Raw genomic sequence first — 21,980 nt, forward strand, 5'->3', positions numbered from 1 at the left:
AAGTTAAAAAAGGACTGTGGTAACAGTGATCTTTATTTTCTTAGCTAATAATGATAAAAAAATCTTTCACTTGGGTCATTCTTTATCTTTAATTTCAATTATTCCATCATGCAAAATTTCTTCTAGTTTTAGATATCCCATTTATAACCAATCTTTCTGAAACTCTTTGATATTTGGTGTCATAAGAAATTTCCAAAATGACTTTATTTTCCATGAAATTTGTAAACTATCCCTCAAGTAATAATCACTGATCTTTATAAAATAAGGTTGTGCATGATAAGATTGAAATTGTGCCAGACTAACTTAACAATGCTTTGATTGACCATAGATCAATAAATATTTAGGTGGAACCTAAGCCCTCTGGTTCAAGGTTTTATCTCAAGTCTCTGAGATATTTTCCTAATATTCTAACTAGGAAAGTTTCATTCCCTGTCCCATTGCAACATACATGTGTGTATATATACATATTACATATGTATATCACACTGTGAAATTGTCACATCTATTTTCTATGGTTAATCTGCATTGGACTTAGAAGAAGGGCATTCTGTTCACTTTGGAAGTTACTGTAAAAAAGCTATAAAGATTATATTAAGTTATAATACTGTGTAGAGAAATGTACAGCAATGTGACACTCAGGAAAATTAAGGAGATTTGCTTATCCTTGGGAAATAATTGTTTTGCTTTCCATAGATAAACCAAGCCCTCTAAGACATGATAAAGTAGTCATCTAGTGTTATGACTGTAGTCCTTGTGACCATAACTACTTTTGAATGTGAAAAATGATCCTTCAAATTTGTCTAACATTATTTATTTATTCATTCACATATTTATTATTTATACCTGTGATTTTACCAGTATTAAATAGTCCTAATATGGGAATTCTCTCTACCAATAGAGATGGGCTCATAAATGTGGAGAGTTGGAAGGGACCATAAGAGATTCAGGCAGTCAGTCAACAGGCATTTATTTAGTGCTTTATATATGTCAGGAACTGTATTAAATTATGGGAATAAAAATAATGGTCCCAAACCCCAAACTTGTCCATATAGAGACTTGGACCTTGAGTCAGGAAAACCTGAATTCAAATCTGGTCTTATTAGCTGTGTCATTCTGTGCAAGTCACTTAACTATATTTGTCTCAGCTTCCTCATTTGTAAAATGAGCTGCAGAAGGAAATGGTCAACTATTCCAGTATCTTTTCCAAGAAAACTTTAAATGGGATCAAGAAGAATCAGACAATGGAAATGACTGAAGAACAACGACAAAACTTAGTCTTAGAGAGTTGCTTGGAATAATGAGAATGAAAATATTTATGAAGTGACTACTATATGTAAGTCACTTAGTAAGGTTCTAAGAAAAGAAACATATATAAATATGACACCGATCCTAAGGAGATTATAATCTAATTGAGTGATAGATAAAGACAGAAATAATGTGGATGCCAAGGAGAAATCAAGAGAAAGGCATAACCTTACAAGTAAAGTGAATAGAAGTTGATTACTTTCTCATGGGAACAAAGATGTCATGGAAGACTTCATGGAGGAGGACATTTCACAGTTAGAAACAGAAGGCAGGAAGAACATTCAAAAACTCTAAAAATGAGAGAGAGATGTTGGGCAGAAAAAACAATCTAAGCAGGGGGAAGAGTATAAGAAAAAAGCAGAGAGATGGAAGAAGATGAAACAAAGGAATGAGAGGAAAAGAGTTCAATTTGACTAGGAAATAGACAACATATAGTGGTGTTGATTGAGATAAGAGTGGATGACTGGTTGGAGCCAGTTTGTGGAAAGCCTTGAGTGCCATAATCAGAAACTTTTACAATGTCTAGGATTGCTTCCAAAGCAAAGTTGGACACATAGTAGGCATGCCCCAAAATTGGCTTTTCAAATTGAACTATTTCTCTTTTCTATGCATCCCTTTCTATGATGGATTAATCACTATCTGGGTAGCCAGTTTAAGAAGCACAATGGGCAAATATAAATTTAATATCAAGAAATCACAAATATCATGTAAGTGGGGGAAAAAGGGCTCATAGATTACCAAAGAGGCCAAAGCATATATACCACTCACAAGCGCCCTGGCCAATACTCTAACCGCAGCATGGCTTACATAAGCCTTCCAATTCATCAAATCCCTGCTCCAGCTCCCTCCCACCATGTTCTCCTCTGTCTCTGCCGAGATGGCACATCTAAGCTTGGAAGCTGCTGAGAGAATCCCCAGCAGGCTCTCTCCACACAAGTGTCTAATGAGCTGGAAAAGCTCCTAAGCCTAGGAAACTCAAAGAGGACTTTGTCACTAAGAAGAAACAGCAATGGAAGGAATTTTAACTGGCCTGCAGTGCACAGTCATCTGTGGGAAATGGAATTAGACCCATCGGACACCATTGTCATTTTATTGTTCTCCTACCCCACGTGGGACCAGGCACCACACTCTGGAGTTCCAACATTCCTCTGTTCATCTTTTGAGATTCCCCCAAGCACAGTTCCTGAATGAAATCCAATCCAGCTGCTGGCCAAATCCGCAGGATAATCTAAAAGTTGCCACCTAGTCCCACTGAGGACCAAACTGGAAGACGCTCTCTGCTGTAAATATCCAAGTCAGAGACAGCCAAGACAATGTGTCAGGGTGGGTGGTTTGTGCATTCGTATGGAATCCTAAGGAATGGGCTGTTTATATGTGTCAGAGATCAAAGGGGATCATAAGTGAAGTCAGTATGGTTTAGAAGCAAAAGTACTGGACATGGAGCCCAAGGTCCTCATTTCAAATCCTGCCAGACCTCCAGCAAGTTAATTCGATGTTTTTTTATGCTTTGTATTCCTATCAGAGAAAGGAGGTGCAACCCATTCTAGCTCTAAATAATGATAGAGAAGCCCACCACAGAATCACCAGGTGGAGAGTGGTTGGTTGTCAAAATCAAAATGATAAACACGCATGATAAAGGGCCCAACGTGGCAGTTTGTATGTTGTGATATTTTATACAAGAGGAAAGTGAGTCCCTAATTATAAATAATCAATTAAAAGTCCCCTTTGGTCTTCTGGGGTCTTTCTGACTGTAATACATTATATATAATATTTACATTAGAATATAATACATTATATGTGACATTTAAAATTATATATGTACATTTTATATTATATTTGTACATATATATTAAGCCATTTAGCCTACTAAACAATGGATAATATTCAAAAAGACTGAATGTAATACAATATAAAATATGTTTTAAAATGATATATGTTTTGTATTATATAGGTATATATACATATATAGTCACATAGACTATTGGACAATTTGTAACACTCAAAAAGATTCTGAATGTAATACATATATAATTATAAAATATATTTTATAATGTAAGTTTTATATAATATATGTTTACATACATGTATAGTCAGGTAGACTATTGAACAATTGATAACATTCAAAAAGATTGAATGTAATACATTCTAAGATATATTTTACAATTATTTGTGTCTTGTATTATATAGTTATATATACATATACAATCATTTAGACTTCTGAAAATTTTACAAAATCCATGCATATAACATACACATATTTATTAATATACACATGCAATACACACATAATTATTAAATATATTTTATAACATGTTATACATGTATGCATACATATATAGTCATATAGACTACTGAAATTTTTATAACATTCAAAAAATTCTAAATGAAATACATTAGAAATATAGTTTATAATTAATTATATGTCTTGTATTATATGTGAATTCATACATACTGAATAATTTATATTCAAAAAGACTGAATGCAATACATTATATATTTTACAATTACATGTTTTGTATCATATAGGTATATATACATATATAATCACTTAGACTTCTGAAAAATTGCAAAATTCAAAAAGATTCTAAATTTAATATGTTATAAAATATATTTTATAATATTTTATAATTATATATCTACATATGGTCACATAGACTATTTTTAATTTGTAAATGTTCATTTATTTAATTAATTTAGAACATTTTTCCATGGTTACATGATTTATGTTCTTTCCTTCTCTTCTTCCCACTCTCTTCCCATAGCCAATGAGCAATTCCATTGGGTTGTACATGTGTCATTGATCAAGATCTATTTCTAGACTGACAATTTATAACATTCAAAAAGACTGAATGCAATACATTATAAAAGATATTTTATAATTATATATGTAGTTTTATACATGTATATAAATATATAGAGTCACATAGACTACTGAACAATTTATAGCACTCAAAAAGTTTTCAGAAAAAACAAAGAGAGGAGGATCATTATCCAGCTATTTTCTTCTTGTATAAGATACAAAATCATCACAACACACAAAGTGCCAACTTGGACCCTTTATCTTGCCTTGCTAATCCAAATCTGAAACCCAAAAGATTACTGTCCCATCCTCACTTCATTCCTCCATTTAAAACCCTCTCTTCCCATCATCTGCAAAGGTGAACCTCCAGAACAATTCAAAAGATCCACTTCCGGAACATCTCCCTTCTGGGCCATAAACTGCTGAAATGGGGGCAGTTCTAAACTTTTGATTCAGGGTCATCCTAATCTGGTGCACCCTCTCGCTTCCCCAGGCTAGTAACTGGAGAGAATACGACTGGCAAAAGCTGCAGATTCTTGTCATACAAAACAGATGCCTTGGCACATAAATTTCCAGTGTGCCTGAAAGGCTCATAATTAAAAAATGAATCCAAAAGGATTTACTGTAAATTACAAACACAGAGAAACCAATAGGACGTCTTTTTTTCCCCACCTAGTATTAGCTACATAAAGAGAAACTAATTGCTGCCCTATTCTTCCCTACCCTCTACTTATAGGGGATGAAAAGGAGGTCATCAAGAGTTTTATTATAGTAATAGGAGGCACTTGATGGTAATCTTCTCAATGGTACAGTTCAGCCATTTCCCAGGCACTATTGTGTAAAGAAGGGTTCACATAATGTGCCCGAACTCCTCAGTGCCTAGATACCAGGGCTAAGAGACAGCTGCCCTGGGTCAAAGAATAATGGACTGATCATCACGTGCTCAGGGCAGGTACATTGCTGAACAGTGGATTTCAACGAAGCAGGGAGACTTGGATGTGAAAAAGATTTCTCAGTTCTAAGACATACGCATTCATTCACTCTATAGGGAACTCATGTTTTTAAGCTGGCAAGATCCATTTACACCCACCCAACATAGATCATTTGTTATCTTATTAATATAGCTTTGGGTAATCTACAGAAGGAATAGTTAATCAAAGAAGGGAGAGTATCAAAAATATTAGATTGTTTTAAGTGAATAACCTTTTTTAATCATTTGGCTTCAGATTTTTTAAAAAAATCATATTTTTAAGGGAAATTATTGACAAAAATATAAATACCTGGTTGAGTGATGGGGATGAATAATAACATATATAGTCTGTCTTTCTTTTCAATTGAATAAATACTCAAAGCACCTTCAATGAATAGTGTCCCACTTTACACTGGAATAGAGGAAAGACTTAGTCCATGAACCTACTTGGGGGGTTACAGTCCAGTAGGGCAATAGGAATGGGGACTGGATTTGTGTTTATTAGAAAGTGAGAGCTTAATAAATGTTTACTGAATGCCTGGTTGATTTTTCTGGGATAGAGAACCCACAAGTGAAAAACAAAAATAAAAACTCCTTCCAATGTAAATCAGCAGGCTCTGTGTCACTCAGTGAGTTGCCTAGATCATTGAAAGGTTAGGGCACTTGTTCATGGCCACACTTTTTTATTTTTAACACTTTAAAAAATTTTTTAACATTTAACAAAATGCCCTTTAAATTTGGAAAATCAAAGAAGTCCTCAAAGAAGTGTCATTGTAATGGTCTATATAGTATAATTTTAAGCTCAGATAATCCTACTAAATCATTGAAGGAAGAAGAAAAATCAAAGAAACAGAGAATCTCTGAGTTTGAAAAGCCCTGGTTCAACCAACTTTAGCCACATCTAAACAAGGCACCATTCTATAAAATGTCTGAATTATTATCCAACCTACCCCTGAAAGGACCATCTTATAAGAAACTCATTGACTTTTGACACAGCCTATTCTCTTTTAGGACAGTTCTAAGTGGTAGAAAACTATTTTCTGAGGTAGAAACTAAAATCCAACTCAACTTTTCTCTACTGCTCCTTGCTCCTCCTTCTAAAACTAATGGGAAAATATCCAATACTCTTTCTACATTTTGGCTTTTTGTATATCGGAAGACAGTTATCATGTCTTTCCTAACTGTTCTGAGTTAAAAATTCCTGATTTGTCAAACTGATCCTTCAATAGAGTGATTTTGCTTCTCCTTAACATTTTGACCAGCATTCAGTGTGTTTTCCCCAAAGTTCTTCCTAAAACCTGGCACCCCAAACCAAATGCCATAGATAGGTGGTGAAGTACACAATATGCTGGGACTGGAATCAGGAAGACCTGGGTTCAAATCCAGTTTCAGATACTTACTAGTTGTGTGACCTTTAGCAAGTCACAAACTTTGTTTCCCTTATTTTTCTCAACTATAAAATGGTGGGGATAATAATACCTACTTCACAGAGTTATTGTGAGGATCAAATGAGATAAAATCTATAAATATTAGTACAGTATCTGGCACATAGTAGGCCCTATTTGAATGCCAGCTATTATTATTATTATTATACCATAGATGTTGTCTATTTATAACAGAAGCTAAGGGGATATAGCATTCTTTCTTCAGGAAACCATGCCTCCACAAATGCAAAATAAAGTTATATCAGCTTTTGGGGTTATATAACATGGGATAAGAAAATGATTTGGCAAGTGGTCCAATTAGTGACTTATGGGGAATAATATAAAATAAGGCTGGAATGGCAAGTTAGTGACAGATTGTATAGATTAGACATTATATCTCTGAATAATTTTTTTTTATTCTTGTCATTTTGAGGTGCTTTTTACAGATGCACTTGAAAGGGTTATCAGAGAGGTTTCAGCTTTTGCTGCTACTAAGCTGCCATCTTGTTTCCACCTCTAACTTAGAAGAATGGGAGTGATGTGGTCAGATTTAGGAAAACTTTAGGAAAACAACTCTGACATCATTGTGAAGGATGAATTGGGGGTAAAAAACGAGATTAGAAGGAGAGAGACTTTTTAGGGATTAACTACAGTAGCTAACAAGAATTAATGAGGATCTTAATGGGTTTGATGGAAGTGGAAAGTAAAGAAATAATCATTTATATTGCAACTACTTTGTACCAGACTATACTAAGCATTTTACAAATATTATCTCAGTTGATTCTTGCATCCCTGTGAGGCAGGTGCTATTATTATCCCCATTTTTCAATGAAGGGAAATAAGGCAAACAGTTTAAGTGACTTGCCCAGGATCACATAACTAGTAAGTGTCTGGGGCTGCAATTAAACTCAGACTTTCCTGACTCTAGGGCTAGTGGTCTATCCAATGAGTCATCTAGCTTCCCAAAGAAGGACAGAGAAATAAAAGGTAGGAGAGAATTAGAAAGAGCTAGGCTTGGCAATTGATTAGATATGGCTGGTGATAGAGAGGGAAGATTAAAATATGGCTTAAAGGTTTTGTGTCCAAGTGACTAGATTAAGGGATCCTGACATCAATCAAAATTAAGGATTTTTTTAAAAAATGACTAGTTTGAAAGAGAACATGATGAGTTCGCTATGGGAATATATTGAGATTGAGGTCAAAGCAGGACTTGGAGATGGACATATTCAAAAGGTAGTTTAAATGCAGGACCGCAGCTCCAGAGGAGAGGTCAGGAATGAAGAGATAGATTTGGGAAGCACCCGAGTGGAGATAATCTTTGAAGCCAAGGGGTGGATAAAGTCGTCAAGGGAGAGAAAGTAAAGAGAAAAGTGCCAAGCAGCAAAGCTCCAAATCATAGCATTACAATGTTGGCTCTGAAAGGAGTCATAGAAAAAATCTGTTCCAAACCACTCATGTTAAAGATGAAGAAAATGAAGCCAAAAGCAGAAGAATGACTTGATCAGAGACTGAGAAAGAAAGTGAGAAAGGCACTTAAGCCCAGGTCAATGGATTTCCATGTAGAATTTTAAAATATAAACTCTATTTAGGACAGGGATTTTGTTACTGCTATTCTCTAGAACAGCACCTCACAAATAAGAGGCATTTAAATAATATTTGGGGCAGCTAGGTGGCCCAGGGGGATAGAGCACTGGAATTGGAATCAGGAAGATTTATCTTCATGAATTCAAATCCAGCCTCAGACACAGGTTATGTGACCCTGGACCAGTCACTTAACCCTGTTTGCCTCAGTTTCCTTATCTGTAAAATGAAAAAATGAATTGGAGAAGGAAATGGTAAACTGCTCCAGTATTTTTGCCATGAAAACTTCAAATGGGGTCACAAAAAGTTAGATACAACTGAAATAACTTAGTCACAAAAACAAACATTACTTTTTTAAGACCATTTTTTCCTCTCAATTTTACTCTGCTTGCTCCAAAGTTTACCTACAAAAACTTCTATGTTACATGTTTTTCATCAAAACTGCCTTCCATGGGGACTATGCACCTTTGTTACCAATGAAATATTTCAGGATCCCCCTTTTTCAGAAGTGTCTTTAGAGAAAGTCCAGCAAGCAAGAGAACCAATGTCAACAGAAAACAGAAGCACTTCATTTTGGATTTTAAAAAATAATAAGCTATAAGAGTTAGTGCCAGATAACTTTTGGATGTTGCTTGAAACTTGTTGCTTGTTCAAGAAATGTTTAGATATAGTCAATAAGGAGGTGGAGGAGGGTTTTGCAGGGATTACAGTATTGGATTTATAATTAGGAGACTCAGGTTTGGTGGTAGTCATGATAATTGTTGCCTCTCTTTTACAGAAAGTAGAATCTACCTCATTAGATTTCTCTGTGTTAAATTACATAACACATACAAAAATGAATAATATAGAAACAGGTTCTGATTGATAACATAATTATAATCCAGTGGAATTGCTCATCAATTTTGGGAGGAGGAAGGAAGAGGGAAGGGAGACAACATGAATCATGTAACCATGGGGGAAAAAAACTTTTAAATGAAATTTATAATACTAAAAAAATTTTAAAAGGAAAAAGGAAATGACAACATATATCATTTGATCTTCACAACAACCCTTCAATGTAAGTGCTATAAATCTGATAGTTCCATTTATGTAGATGGAAAAAAAAATGAGTCTAAGAAAGGTTAAGTGATTTGCACAAGGTTATATAACTATTAAGTGTCAGAGGTAAGATTCTAACTCAAGTCTTCTTGACTCTAAGTGAAACATTCAATTCCTTCTGCCAACCAGATGTCCCTGTTTTATTGTCTATTTCACAAGGTTGCTATGAGGATGGAATATAATCAAACCATGTTATTTTAGATAGATTTGAGAAAAAGCATGTAAAAATTATTTGCCACCCAAAGGACCTTAAAAGAATACACACCCTTTGATCCAGCAACACCACTACTAGGTTTGTACTCTAAAGCAGGAGTCCCCGAACTATGGCCCCTGTGGATCACATGTGACCCCTTGAGGCCATTTATCTGGCTCCCACTGCACTTCTGGAAGGGGCACTTCTTTCATTGGTGGTCAGTGAGAGGAGCACAGGATGACCATAATTCCCATTGAAATATTGGTCAGTTGTTGATTTAAATTTACTTGTTCTTTATTTTAAATATTGTATTTGTTCCTGTTTTTTTTTTTACTTTAAAATAAGATATGTGCAGTGTGAATAGGGATTTGTTCATAGTTGGGTTTTTTTTTTTAATAGACCAGCCCTCCAGCAGTCTAAGGGACAGTGAACTGGCCCCCTGCATAAAAAATTTTGGGGACCCCTGCTCTAAAGAGATAATAATGAAAAATGTACAAAAATATTCATAGCTGTGCTCTTTGTGGTGGCAAAAAAATTATGGGGTATCCTTTGATTAGGGAATGGCTGAACACATTGTGGCATCTGATGGTGATGGAATACTATTGTGCTGAAAGTAATAATAAACTGAAGGAATTCCATGTGAACTGGAACCAGGAGAACACTGAACACAGAAAGTGAAACATTGTGGAGGTAATGGTAATGGACTTTGGCTACTACAAGACATTCCTGAAGGTCTTATGAGAAAGAATTCTATCCACATTGAGAGAAAGAACTGTGAGAATAGAAACATAAGAAAAAACAATTGACTTGTTAATTGTTTATATGGATATATGATTGGGTATATTGCAAAAATGAATAATATGGAAATAGGTATAAATGATAACATTTGTACAACCCAGGGGAAGTGCTTTTTGGATCCTGGAGTGGAAGGGGAAGAAGGGAGGGAAAGAATAAAATCTAGAAATATGGAAAATGTTTTAAAAATTAAAAAGAAACAAATGTACCCCCTCAAATCCTTTGCCATTTGTAAAGTACACTCAAATGTTGGCCATTATTATTATCCTAAGCTACTATTGGGACACTTTTCAAGAAGCCCACTTTAATATAACAGCACTCACTCATTTGGATGTGCTATGCTGAAGAGACCATTGGACTTTATACTCAGATCTCATACTCCCACATGTATATGTATAATAACATGCATTTACTATATTCACTTACATATGGTATGTGAAAAGGTCTAATGGCATATGATATGGTATTTGAGAACCAGGATGATCTGTGTACATGTCCTGCCTCTGACACATAACAGCTGCCAATTGCTACCTATTTTTGTTGCTGAAATGACCGTAAACCAATTGATATGTCACACACAATATGCCAATTCATATGAGTTTTTAAATATTGTGATTTAGATTTGAAAATTGTGGTTTTATTTGCAAAGACTAAGTTCAAGACAATGGAAGCTTAGTCAATAGCTACCTTGGACAAGTCTCTTATTCTATTAGACAACTTTCTACGACAAGATAAATTGCAAATAAAATGCTTGACTGGCAGAGGAAATTTCTGAATCCAAGAGTTCTTGTACTGATGAAAAATCATAAATTCAGTTCTTTTGCTCAAGAAAAAATTGAAAACATCTACCCATCAATTACACCAATGACAATTATAGCAAGGCTACAATTTTGAGCAGTGTTCTTTCTTCTTCTAACAGTTCCTCATACTTTCGTGTCATAAGATCATTGAGTTTAGAGTTGGAAGAGACCTTTCAGGTCATTTGGTTCAGCTTCCTCAATTTATAATGCCCTCATCTGTAAAATGAGGGGTTTGGATTAGATGGCCTGCAAGTTTCCTTTGAGCTCTGAAGCCTATGATCCAATGTCACTTTAGGACCAACATTGTCAGCTGAAAATCCAAGCTAAAATGGTAAGTGAGCCTTCCAGTGCCACAAAGGGCAACAAAGCCTCTCTCTTAAGCATGTATCTAAACGGAAATTATCTATCCAATACCTATGTTTGCAGAAATGGATGAAGTTAGTTACCAGAACCCTATCATTAAAAGGTTTTAAGTCATGGACTAATTACTTGTTATATGGCAGCCCTAAGTCACATTATTTTTAGTTAGCCACTCTAAAAAATGATAAATCACAAGAATGTCAAAGAACCATTGCCAGTATGTAGTTTGCAATAACTATAAATAAATCAGTATGTGTTGCACAATCTTCCAACTTATATCAGTTTAAAAATATCAGGATTTAGATTTGCAAAATGTGGTTTTATTCACAAAGGTCTAAAATAGGCTTAGTAAATACCTTCCATTTGCACGACTCTGATAGATTGCTAGATGCTGAGGCAAACCCTATATTAACTATGACTTGAAAAGTACAATACAACAAAAGCTTAGAAAGTTTTTACTGTGTGCAAAACCTGTGGCAAACACCATGTAACTATAACTTAATTTCTCTTTATCATCTTAACTTCATTTTTAGAGCCCTTAAGAGTCAGCAGACAACATTACTATAATAACTAGATAGAAGGGAGAAGCAGGTTAGAAGCCTAAGCTTTTGTGATTAGACTCTCAGGCCTGCCTCCATAGTTTGTTTGTTTTTTTCAATTCTCATCTCTAACCATTTTTCCTCTCTCCTCCAGGGCTACCTGGCATACTGGCTCTGGCTCTGAGTGAAGGGAGAATGGCACCAGTCAGGGAATCAAGATGGCACCCTGTTCAACTTTCCCTGTTAGCCTGAAATAAAAGAAGCTCAGGAGAAGCTCTCCGTTGAAGTTATAGCCTTCCAAATCAGACAGCTGCTTCTAATGGCTGACAAGCAACAACCTCATCATAATTCTTGTTTTTTTCTGAAGATCATGTTTCTGACTCAGATTTTTTTAGGTAAATCTGATTATTTTCCTTCTTTCAGAGGTTGACTGCATTCCCCAGTTGATCTTTTCTCTTAACTGCTTTCCTTTTCCCTGCTATTTAAAACTGAACTTTTATTGTTCCAAATTAAATCCATTCTTTCTAGCCTTGTCACTGCTAACTAATGAGAACAATTCCTCTCTTCACTCTTGGTAACTGCACTTAGGTACTTATAGATGAGAATCATATCCTTTCTTAGCCCACATTTTTTTCCAGACTGCACATACTATAAAATGGGTTAATTGTTGCTATAAAAATACTTTCTATCATCATAGCATGGCAATTTTCCACCCCAAATCATTTAAATTTCCTAGAACTGCTCTGAGTCCACATAGCATCAAATAACTAAATGTAAATGCTCATTTGGCTTATAGGCACAAGGCTTAGAAAAGACTTGGTGTTTTCCTTTCCTTTTGGTTATCATTCTTCACCATATCTTTCATTCCAAAAAAAAAAATCTCCAAAAAAGACACCTTAGAAATCTTTTATATTCAAATCTGCTATTCATTTTGCACCTGGCACTATTAAGAAATCCATGAACAATTTTCCTTTATTCATACACCTTGAAAACTAGATTGCTGGTGGGTGAACAGTGGCTGAACTATTATCAAAGATGAGATGAAGGAATACAGGGGATCAACCTCTAGTAGAATCAGAGGTGGACTTCCTCCTCTCACCAACTCCAACCAAAATCAAATCCTCTGACTTTTGTTGGGGAGAATTAGACTGGATACACCTCCATGAGCCCAGCACCTCTTTTTCTAAGGGCACACTTGTTGCACATTTCTAGAACACTCCATCGAGTCTATCTAGACCACAGAAAGAGAGAAAGTTTGCAAAACAAAGAGATCCAGGTTGAGGTCCAGTACTCACTATATGAAGCTGGAGGAAATCGCCAAGCCCTGGAGCACTGTCAATTCGAACGAGGATGCCATCTTTCACGGTTGTACTGAAGCCCACGGCGAGGCGGTCCGAGCGTGTGCTGGGTCTGTCATTCGCAGGCCAGGTGTAGAGAATGAGTCCTCCACTTTTCCCAAAGATATATGTAGCACCGGCTGCAAAAGACAAGGAAAGAGGGAGATGTCAGCCTAATTCCTTTAGTTTCACCAGCTGCAGCAATGCTGCTGAGACTTGCCTCCAAACAGCTGTGGAGGAGAACATCCCTCACACAAGAGCGTTTTGTTACTGAGAGTGATGGTGTCCAGGGCCTAAGAGACTGCTGTCACCCTAAATTAAAGATGCAGGCAAAATGAATTAATAGCAAAGCAGATGTTAAAAAGACACACTCTTCACATTTCCCTTTGCTTCTGGGAAACAGGTCAGGACAGACAATTTCTTTGTGTTTGAGATCTCTATGCATTGTGACAAAACCCTTTTCCCAGCCCTCCCTTCCTCTATAGTGGAATTAATCTCACACCCCATCTAGTATATGTCCAATATGGAAGAATAGCCTTAGATCCCCCTTAGCCATAAGTATATTCTGTTCAGTGAAGCTGTAGCTACCCTTTCCATTTCCAGAAGTGTCTTACATCAGTTAAGGAAACATGGAAGCCCAAAGACATCTTTTTTTTTACATCCTCTGTTGCATGCTTGGAGCACCATCCAGAAAATAAAAATGTTGACAAGAAACATGCCCGTTGTGACAAATGCTATTTCTATGCTTTGAAGTTCTGGCCACTAGGTAGGTACTTAGAAGTATCAGAATCTTTCAATAAAAAAGAATCTGTTCTCTAATTGTAGTAATCATGGACATTTTAAAATCCTTTAAATGTTCTCTGGACTTTAAAAAAAATTAAAAAAACAAAATAAACAAACAAAACAAAAAAAAACTTTTCTCAAACACATGCCAAAGAAAGAGGATTAGGATTCGTCCAACAGAATGAAAGTCCCAGTATTATGAAATCTATACAAAAAATATATAGTTTAAAACAATTAATAAGAGTCAATGGGTTTTACCTCTTTCACAAAATGACTAATATAGAAAAATGGTTTTTCATGATTACACATGTAAAATCTATAACAGATTGGTAACCATTGCAGGGAGGGAAGAGGAGTAGAAATGAGGGAGGGAGGGGACGTAGGAAGGAAAGAAAGAATTTAGAGCTCAGAATCTTATTTTTTTTTAGAACTCAGAATCTTTAAAAATATACATTAAAATTATTTTACATGTAATTTCAGAAAAATAAAATAGTATTTTAAAATGTAATTGGGAAATGTTTAACAAAATAAATAAAAACACAATACAACATTGAAAAAATAGTCAATGAGTTGTTATTAATATTATACTGACTTACACCCTATTGTTAATACTTTTAAAAAAGAGAGAAAGGAATGGGGGCAGCAAGATTGCTCAGTGGAATGAGACCCAGGCTCGGAGGGAGAAGGTCTTGGGTTCAAAATAACCTTAGACACTTTTTTAGTTGAGTGACTCTGGGCAAGTCACTTAACCCCATTGCCTGGCCCTTACTGCTCTTCTGTCTTAGAACCAATACACAGTTTTGATTCTAAGATGGAAAGTAAGAGTTGTTTTTTTTTTTTTTAAAGACAGAGAGAAAAGGGAATTTAGAAAAAAAAATTCTATATTTCAAATTACAGATTTAATTATGCATTTTGGTATTGTGGATATAACAGCCTTAGGGGCAAGTGGACTCAGTGGACAAGACTTTTAACTTTTCAATGACTCAGTCAACTTAATAAAATGTGAAGTTGTCATAAAACTGACAAGTATACCAGGAGTGAATCCCAAAGGCAAAATGGTAGATTTCATATTTTTACTACTCCCCACTATTTGAAAATAGTAGCATAAATGGAAAACAATGAGCTGAACTTGGATATAAAAATTTCATTTTCATTATCATATCATAAGTTATAAGTAAAATACACTAAGGATCATAGATTTAGGGCTAGAAGAGAGCAACAAAAACCTTTAGTCTAATTCTTCAATTCACAGAAAGGGATATCAATTGCTCAAAAATGGAATAGATGGGATTTGAACCCAATCCTCTGACTCCAAAAACTACTTTTCCCACTGTATCATGTTGCCTCCCATCACGAGAATTTCCCTCTAACAGTTACTTTCAAAAAGCAAACTTATTTGATATGATCCTTTTCTTAATGGGCTCCCAATGAACATGTGCTTGCCTTTTTGAAATGTTCTACTTTTATATGCTTCACTGAGTAATCAATTCTGATTTCTATAATATCTACTGAGGATCCTAATATATCTTGGCCACATTTGCTCTCAGAGTTAATACACATCTGTGCCAGACAGAAGGTGGGGTACGATGCTACTGACTGAACAACAACAAAAAAATAATTTATGCAAAACTTCTAAGGTAAATGGTGAGGATGTTTGAGTTTAGGAGTATGAATCCAATCACCAAGCATTGAACTAAATTCAAATTTGGTGAGAGATGCACTCCATTCTGTCCATTCCTAAAGCTCACCATCTTAGATACTATAGTGTGCTCAGCATTCATTTTTTGTGTTATTATTCCTTCATTTTTCCTCCCCCGAGTTTCTAAATTCTTAGGGGACACTCTAAGGTTAAAGTAATTCACCATACCTCCTCCATTTACCTTTCAGAATCTAATGGTGAGTTTGTGACTAATTTTGTGTACACAACAATGTTTACCACTCTGTTGACAAGCCTACTCCAAGCCTCTTCATGTTAATTAGAGATGCGAGGATCATGAATTATCCATGGCATCTGTCCATATATAGAGAATTTGAACAATTTACTTTAAGTAGATTAACTACAAAAGCCATCATCACCCCTCTTTTAATTCTTTATTTCTATGGCACTAAATGATTGCTACACTGGGCTAGGTTAATTCAAAAGTGGGGGAAAACAGCAAAGCAAATCAAAGCATAAACCTTAGCAGTAATCTGTATAATCCCATTACATCATATCCTAAGTGTTTCGTTGATTCCATTACATGGATCAATTCGCACTAGTTTCCAATAATACTATCCAGGATATGATTTTTACCACCATAAAGATCAAAGGACTGACAGATATTTCCTCACAGATGAGAGAGGGTTTCTTTGTTCTCTTTCATTTTAATTACAACTTACTTACCCGGCCTTAGCATTTTTACAATTATATAGGATCAGAGATTTAGGTATCTCAAAGCTCACCTGGTTTTTTCAACAGGGGAGGAAACTGAGCCTCACAGAGGTTAAGTGATTTAATAATAGCAATAATTGCTTTGAGGTTTGCAACATTTGCTATCTCATCTGACCCTCACAAGAACCCTGGGAGACAGGGGTTATAATTTTCCCCAGTTTATACATGATAAAACTGAAGCTACCAGAGTTTAAGTGACTTGCCCAACATTTTATGGCTAGTGTCTGAGGAAGGATTCCAGTTCACATGGCCCTGACTTCAAGTCCAAGTCCAGCACTTTTCTTACCCCTGACCATACTGTGAGTGAATTCACTCAAGTCCTCTGACTCCAAATGCAGTACGAGTTCCCATATATCACACTGCTTTTCCTTAGTCATCACATAACCTGTTTCTTGTTATAATTATAGAATCTCTAAGTTGGTAGACATCTTAAAGGTAATCTAGTTAATTTTAGGAATCTTCTGTATACTATCCCTTACAAGGATCACCTAGAATCATCTTCAAAATAAAGAGTAAAGGGGAAGTCTTTTTTTTTTTTTGAGGATGGGGTGGGAAACAGACTTGAGAAGTCATTAATATAGGGAACCCTTAGTGAATAAATCCTTTTTAGCAATCCAAGGCTGTAACTGCCATGCAATCCATCTCCTTTGAGAGTTATGGATGAGGTAAATTGAGGGGAGAGTTACTCTGAGGCTTAAATGATTTGCCTATAGGGTTTCAAATCTCAGACACTGAAGCCAGTATCTCAGATGGAAGACTAGAATCCAGGTCATCCTATCTTAAAGGGTAGCTTTCCATATCCCAACTGCATTGTGTCACGAATTACTCCATTCTATTTTAGGGACAGCTCTTATTTTTAGAAAGGTATTAGAGTCCAAATCCGCTGTTCTATATCTTCTATGCATTGATCCTACCTCAAGGCCATGGAAATTCACAAAAGAAGTCAAATCTTCCTTCTACAGGATGAGTCCTTCAAGCCTGAAAATACAGCTATTGTTGTCTCTTTAAATCTCCTTTCTAAGCTAAATCACTAATTTCTTTAACCATTCCTCAGACAGTCTGGAATTCAAACTTTTGTCAATTGCAATCAGCTTCCTTTGGTTCCCAAAACACAATCTTCTGGATAACAATGAGTTGGAATTAGTTTGTTACAAATAAAATATAATTAGTTCTGATACAAAACATATCTCCTCCCTAGTTCTCCACCAATGGTTCTTAGTTTAGAGAACTTGAACTTGTTTATTTATTTTTAATATGTTAATAAGTGTCTTTAAATAAATTCCATTTCCTTTGAAATCCTAAATACTTTTAAGCAATTAAAACATGATTCTCTAAAGGTTTCTATGGGACTTCATTAGATTGCCTAAAAGGTCCATGACACAAATGAAGTTAAGAACCTTGACTCTAGACATACATTAAACTTCTACCAGTGTAAGCTAGAATTATATTCCCTATGTTCATAATCATATTAAACCGCTTAGTGAAAGGATAGAGGAATGGATCAGGACAAATTCATCAGCACTTCACTATAAACTTATTGAAAATTATATTGACTCAGTGACCCATTGTTCCCTGAACTATGTCCCAGGAAATGTGCTTAGCACTTTACAGGTATTATTTCATTTGATCCTCACAAAGTAGATATTATTATTATCCTCATTTTATAGTTGAGGAAACTGGCAGATAAGTTAAGTGATTTGCCCAGGGTCACACATCTAGTAAGGATCTAGGATTAGAATTGAATTTGTTTGTTTCTGATTCCATCCATCAGATCTCTATCCACAGTAAGTACCATCTAGCTAATGAAACCAAACATTTACATGGATTTGGATTTGACCTAATCAAGAGATACAAAGCTAAGAAGCCAACTTCCAAAGAACTGAAGCTGAGGCTTGCCCAAAGGACAATGAAGAGGTCTATGAAAGGAGAAATTTAGCTATAATATATTACAAACAAGGAATTATGCTATAAAAGTAACCAAAAACAAATTAGGGAACTGCATGACCAGAAAACAAAACAGGTTCATCATATATTGAGAGTAGGGGATAAAAAAAATAAATTTGCTGTCCTGCTCTCCTGAAAACCATATAACATTAAAATAATATTAAAAAGGTCTTCAGTACATTCATATGTTGGATGGACCCTATGTGATGAATTTATGGGAGCATATGGACTAGAATCACATATAGAGGGGAAGACAATCAGGAATTTCAGTTTGAATCACTGGAGTATTGGATTTTCTTTGTATTAATCTATCTGTCTGTCCATCCTTCCATCTGTCCATCTATCTATCTACCTGTCTATCATCTATCTATCTGTCTGAATGTCTATTTATCTATCTAGCTATTTATCTCAGAGGAAAGATTTGTATAGAGAAAGAAAAAACAGTACAAAGGTTATATATAGACACCTACACTCACCATTTTTAAATTACCCACTGTCTCATTAATAATTCTGAATTCTGCCACACATTAGTAAAAATGAGAAAACTGTAGACACACAATTACTCTTTTAGTAACTTGAAGGTCAGTATAGCAGGGATTCTTTGATATAAAAACACTATTAATGTTAGTCATTGTGGTGAGATAAGAAATTAAAACAATGGAAAATAAAATCATAGGAAACTTGTTATTACATTCCCCTGTCTCATTTCAAGTCAAGAGACATTTATTGGGCATCTTCTCAATGCCAGACATTATGCTAAGTAATGAAAATTCAAAAAAAGGTAAAAAAATGACCTCAAGGAGCTCACAGTCTAATGGAGGAAATGACATGAAAATAACAATGTCCAAACCATATGCATTTGTGTTTAATCTGTATATATACACATCTACATGCATACCCGCATACATATGTATATGCATGCATATATAAAATACATAATTATAAAATATTACATATATGACTAATTGGAGATAATTAACACAGTGAAGAGAAATATCTTTGTGCACACTCATCTATCTTACCCCTGTCCACCCTCTTCAAGACCTGTGGCGATGGGGGAGTGACGACGCAACAGGTGGAGGTGACCACTGGCAGTTGTAGTCACGATCCTGCACGTAGGCGGCCCACAGACCAGTGGTCGCTCTGCCCTGTGGGCAGCAGAGACGTTCGGCAGCATCCTGGGCGACTGAGCAGCCCTCTCTAGGACAGCACTGCTCACCCTAATCAAGGGAGGGGACTAGAAAAGGTCCCAAACATGGCCTGCCCTACAAACACCCGGTCAGCACTCTACGGCTGGCGGGTCATCCCCTTTAAGCGGTCGAAATCAAAGAAAAAATACAAAGAAACTCCTACTAGGAGCATGGAACATCAGGACATTACTTGACAGAGAGAATACCCCAAGACCTGAGAGAAGAACAGCTCTAATCGGTAAAGAACTGGCGCGATATAACATCGACATCGCAGCCTTAAGCGAAACACGCTTACCAGTAGGGGGATCACTCAGCGAACCCACCACTGGATACACCTTCTTCTGGAAAGGTAGAGCCACAAATGAAGACAGAATCCACGGTGTTGGCCGGGCCATCAAGACCAGTTTGCTCAAACAGCTGCCAGACTTGCCTGTGGGCATCAGCGAGAGGCTCATGAAGATCCGTTTGCCTCTCAGCAAAGACCAGTATGCCACAATCATCAGCGCATATGCCCCTACACTGACCAACACAGAGGAGACCATCGAGCAGTTCTACTCTGACCTGAGTGCCATCCTGCACTCAGTGCCCACAAATGACAAGCTGATGCTACTGTGAGACTTCAACACCTGCGTTGGCCAGGACCATGAAAGATGGAAAGGAGTGCTCGGCAAACACGGCGTGGGCAAAATGAACAACAATGGCCTACTGCTACTCAGCAAATGCTTAGAGTTCGAACTCACCATCACGAACACTGTATTCAGAATGGCGAACAAATATAAAACAACGTGGATGCACCCAAGATCAAAACAGTGGCATCTCATTGACTACATCATTGTACGCCAGCGAGAGATCCAGGATGTAAAGATCATCAGAGCCATGAGAGGAGCTGAATGCTGGACAGACCACCGATTGGTTAGAGAGACTCTTCAAATGCGCATTGTGCCTCGCCATCCAAAACGCACCCAGACAGTTCGCGCATTTTACAACGTGAGTCATCTTCTTATTTGCAAACATTCCAGTCCTGCCTGGACGACAAACTGTCTGCCAAGGGACCACTCACTGGAAGCTCAACCGAGAAATGGAACCAGTTCAGAGACGCATTGAAGGAAACATCAAAGGCAGTCCTAGGCCCCAAACAACGCAACCACCAGGACTGGTTCGACAAGAACAACACTGCTATTGAAGACCTATTGAGCAAGAAGAACAAAGCCTTTATGGAGTGGCAAAATAACCCAAACTCTGCTCCTAAAAAGGACAGATTCAAGTCTCTCCAAGCCGCAGCGCAGCGTGAGATCAGAAAGATGCAAGACCAATGGTGGGAAAAAAAGGCAGAAGAAATCCAGTGGTTGCTGATATGAAAAACTACAAACAATTTTTCAGTGCCCTCAAGACTGTCTATGGGCCATCAAAACCCACCACCACTCCCTTGCTATCCTCTGACAGTGACACTCTCATAAAAGATAAAAAAGGCATCAGCAACAGGTGGAAAGAACACTTCAGTCAGCTTCTCAACCGACCCTCTTCAGTCAACCAAAGCGCCCTTGACCAGATCCCCCAAAACTGCTCCATTGAACAACTTGATGTCCCTCCTTCAATAGAGGAAGTCCAAAAAGCCATTAAACAAATGAGTGCAGGCAAGGCACCCGGTAAAGATGGGATCCCAACCGAGGTGTACAAGGTCTTAAATGGAAAGGCGCTCCAGGCATTCCACATAGTACTGACCAGCATATGGGAAGAGGAAGACATGCCCCCAGAACTCAGAGATGCCTCCATCATAGCCCTATATAAGAACAAAGGCTCACGAGCAGCCTGTGACAACTACAGAGGCATCTCACTACTCTCCACTGCTGGAAAGATCCTCGCCCGTGTTAAACTCAACAGACTCCTGTCATCTGTTTCAGAGCAGAACCTGCCTGAATCACAATGTGGCTTCCGACCAGATTGCAGCACCATCGACATGGTCTTCACGGTGAGGCAAATGCAGGAAAAATGCCTTGAGCAGAACCTGAGTCTCTACATTGTCTTCATAGACCTGACGAAGGCGTTTGACACAGTGAACAGGGACGCATTGTGGGTGATCCTCAGCAAGCTCGGTTGCCCAGCAAAATTCGTCAAACTGATCCAGCTCTTTTATGTCGACATGACAGGGGAAGTCCTATCTGGTGGAGACACTTCTGATCTCTTCAACATCTCCAATGGCATGAAACAAGGCTGTGTCCTCGCTCCGGTACTATTCAACCTATTTTTCACCCAGGTATTACGACATGCTGTGATGGATCTAGACCTGGGCATCTACATCAAATACCGACTGGATGGCTCACTATTCGACCTTCGCCGCCTGACTGCAAAAACAAAGACAACAGAGAGACTCATCCTGGAAGCTCTCTTCGCAGATGACTGCTCTCATGGCCCACCAAGAAAATCATCTCC

The 21,980-nt window shown here is 36.9% G+C and overlaps 1 protein-coding gene across 15 annotated transcripts in view; it reads right to left on the reverse strand.

Annotated features, from left to right (window-relative positions):
* NRXN3 (neurexin 3) overlaps positions 1–21,980 on the reverse strand; it is a 2,159,162-nt gene that overhangs the window by 485,157 nt on the left and 1,652,025 nt on the right. For all 15 annotated transcript variants that reach the window (XM_056820749.1, XM_056820726.1, XM_016428731.2 and 12 more), the window contains one exon: positions 13,161–13,342. In XM_056820749.1, the coding sequence (XP_056676727.1) occupies positions 13,161–13,342 (182 nt within the window). The remainder of the gene's footprint in view (positions 1–13,160; positions 13,343–21,980) is intronic.

The sequence above is a fragment of the Monodelphis domestica genome, chromosome 1, assembly GCF_027887165.1.
Source record: "Monodelphis domestica isolate mMonDom1 chromosome 1, mMonDom1.pri, whole genome shotgun sequence".
In the NCBI taxonomy this organism is placed as follows: Eukaryota; Metazoa; Chordata; class Mammalia; order Didelphimorphia; family Didelphidae; genus Monodelphis; species Monodelphis domestica.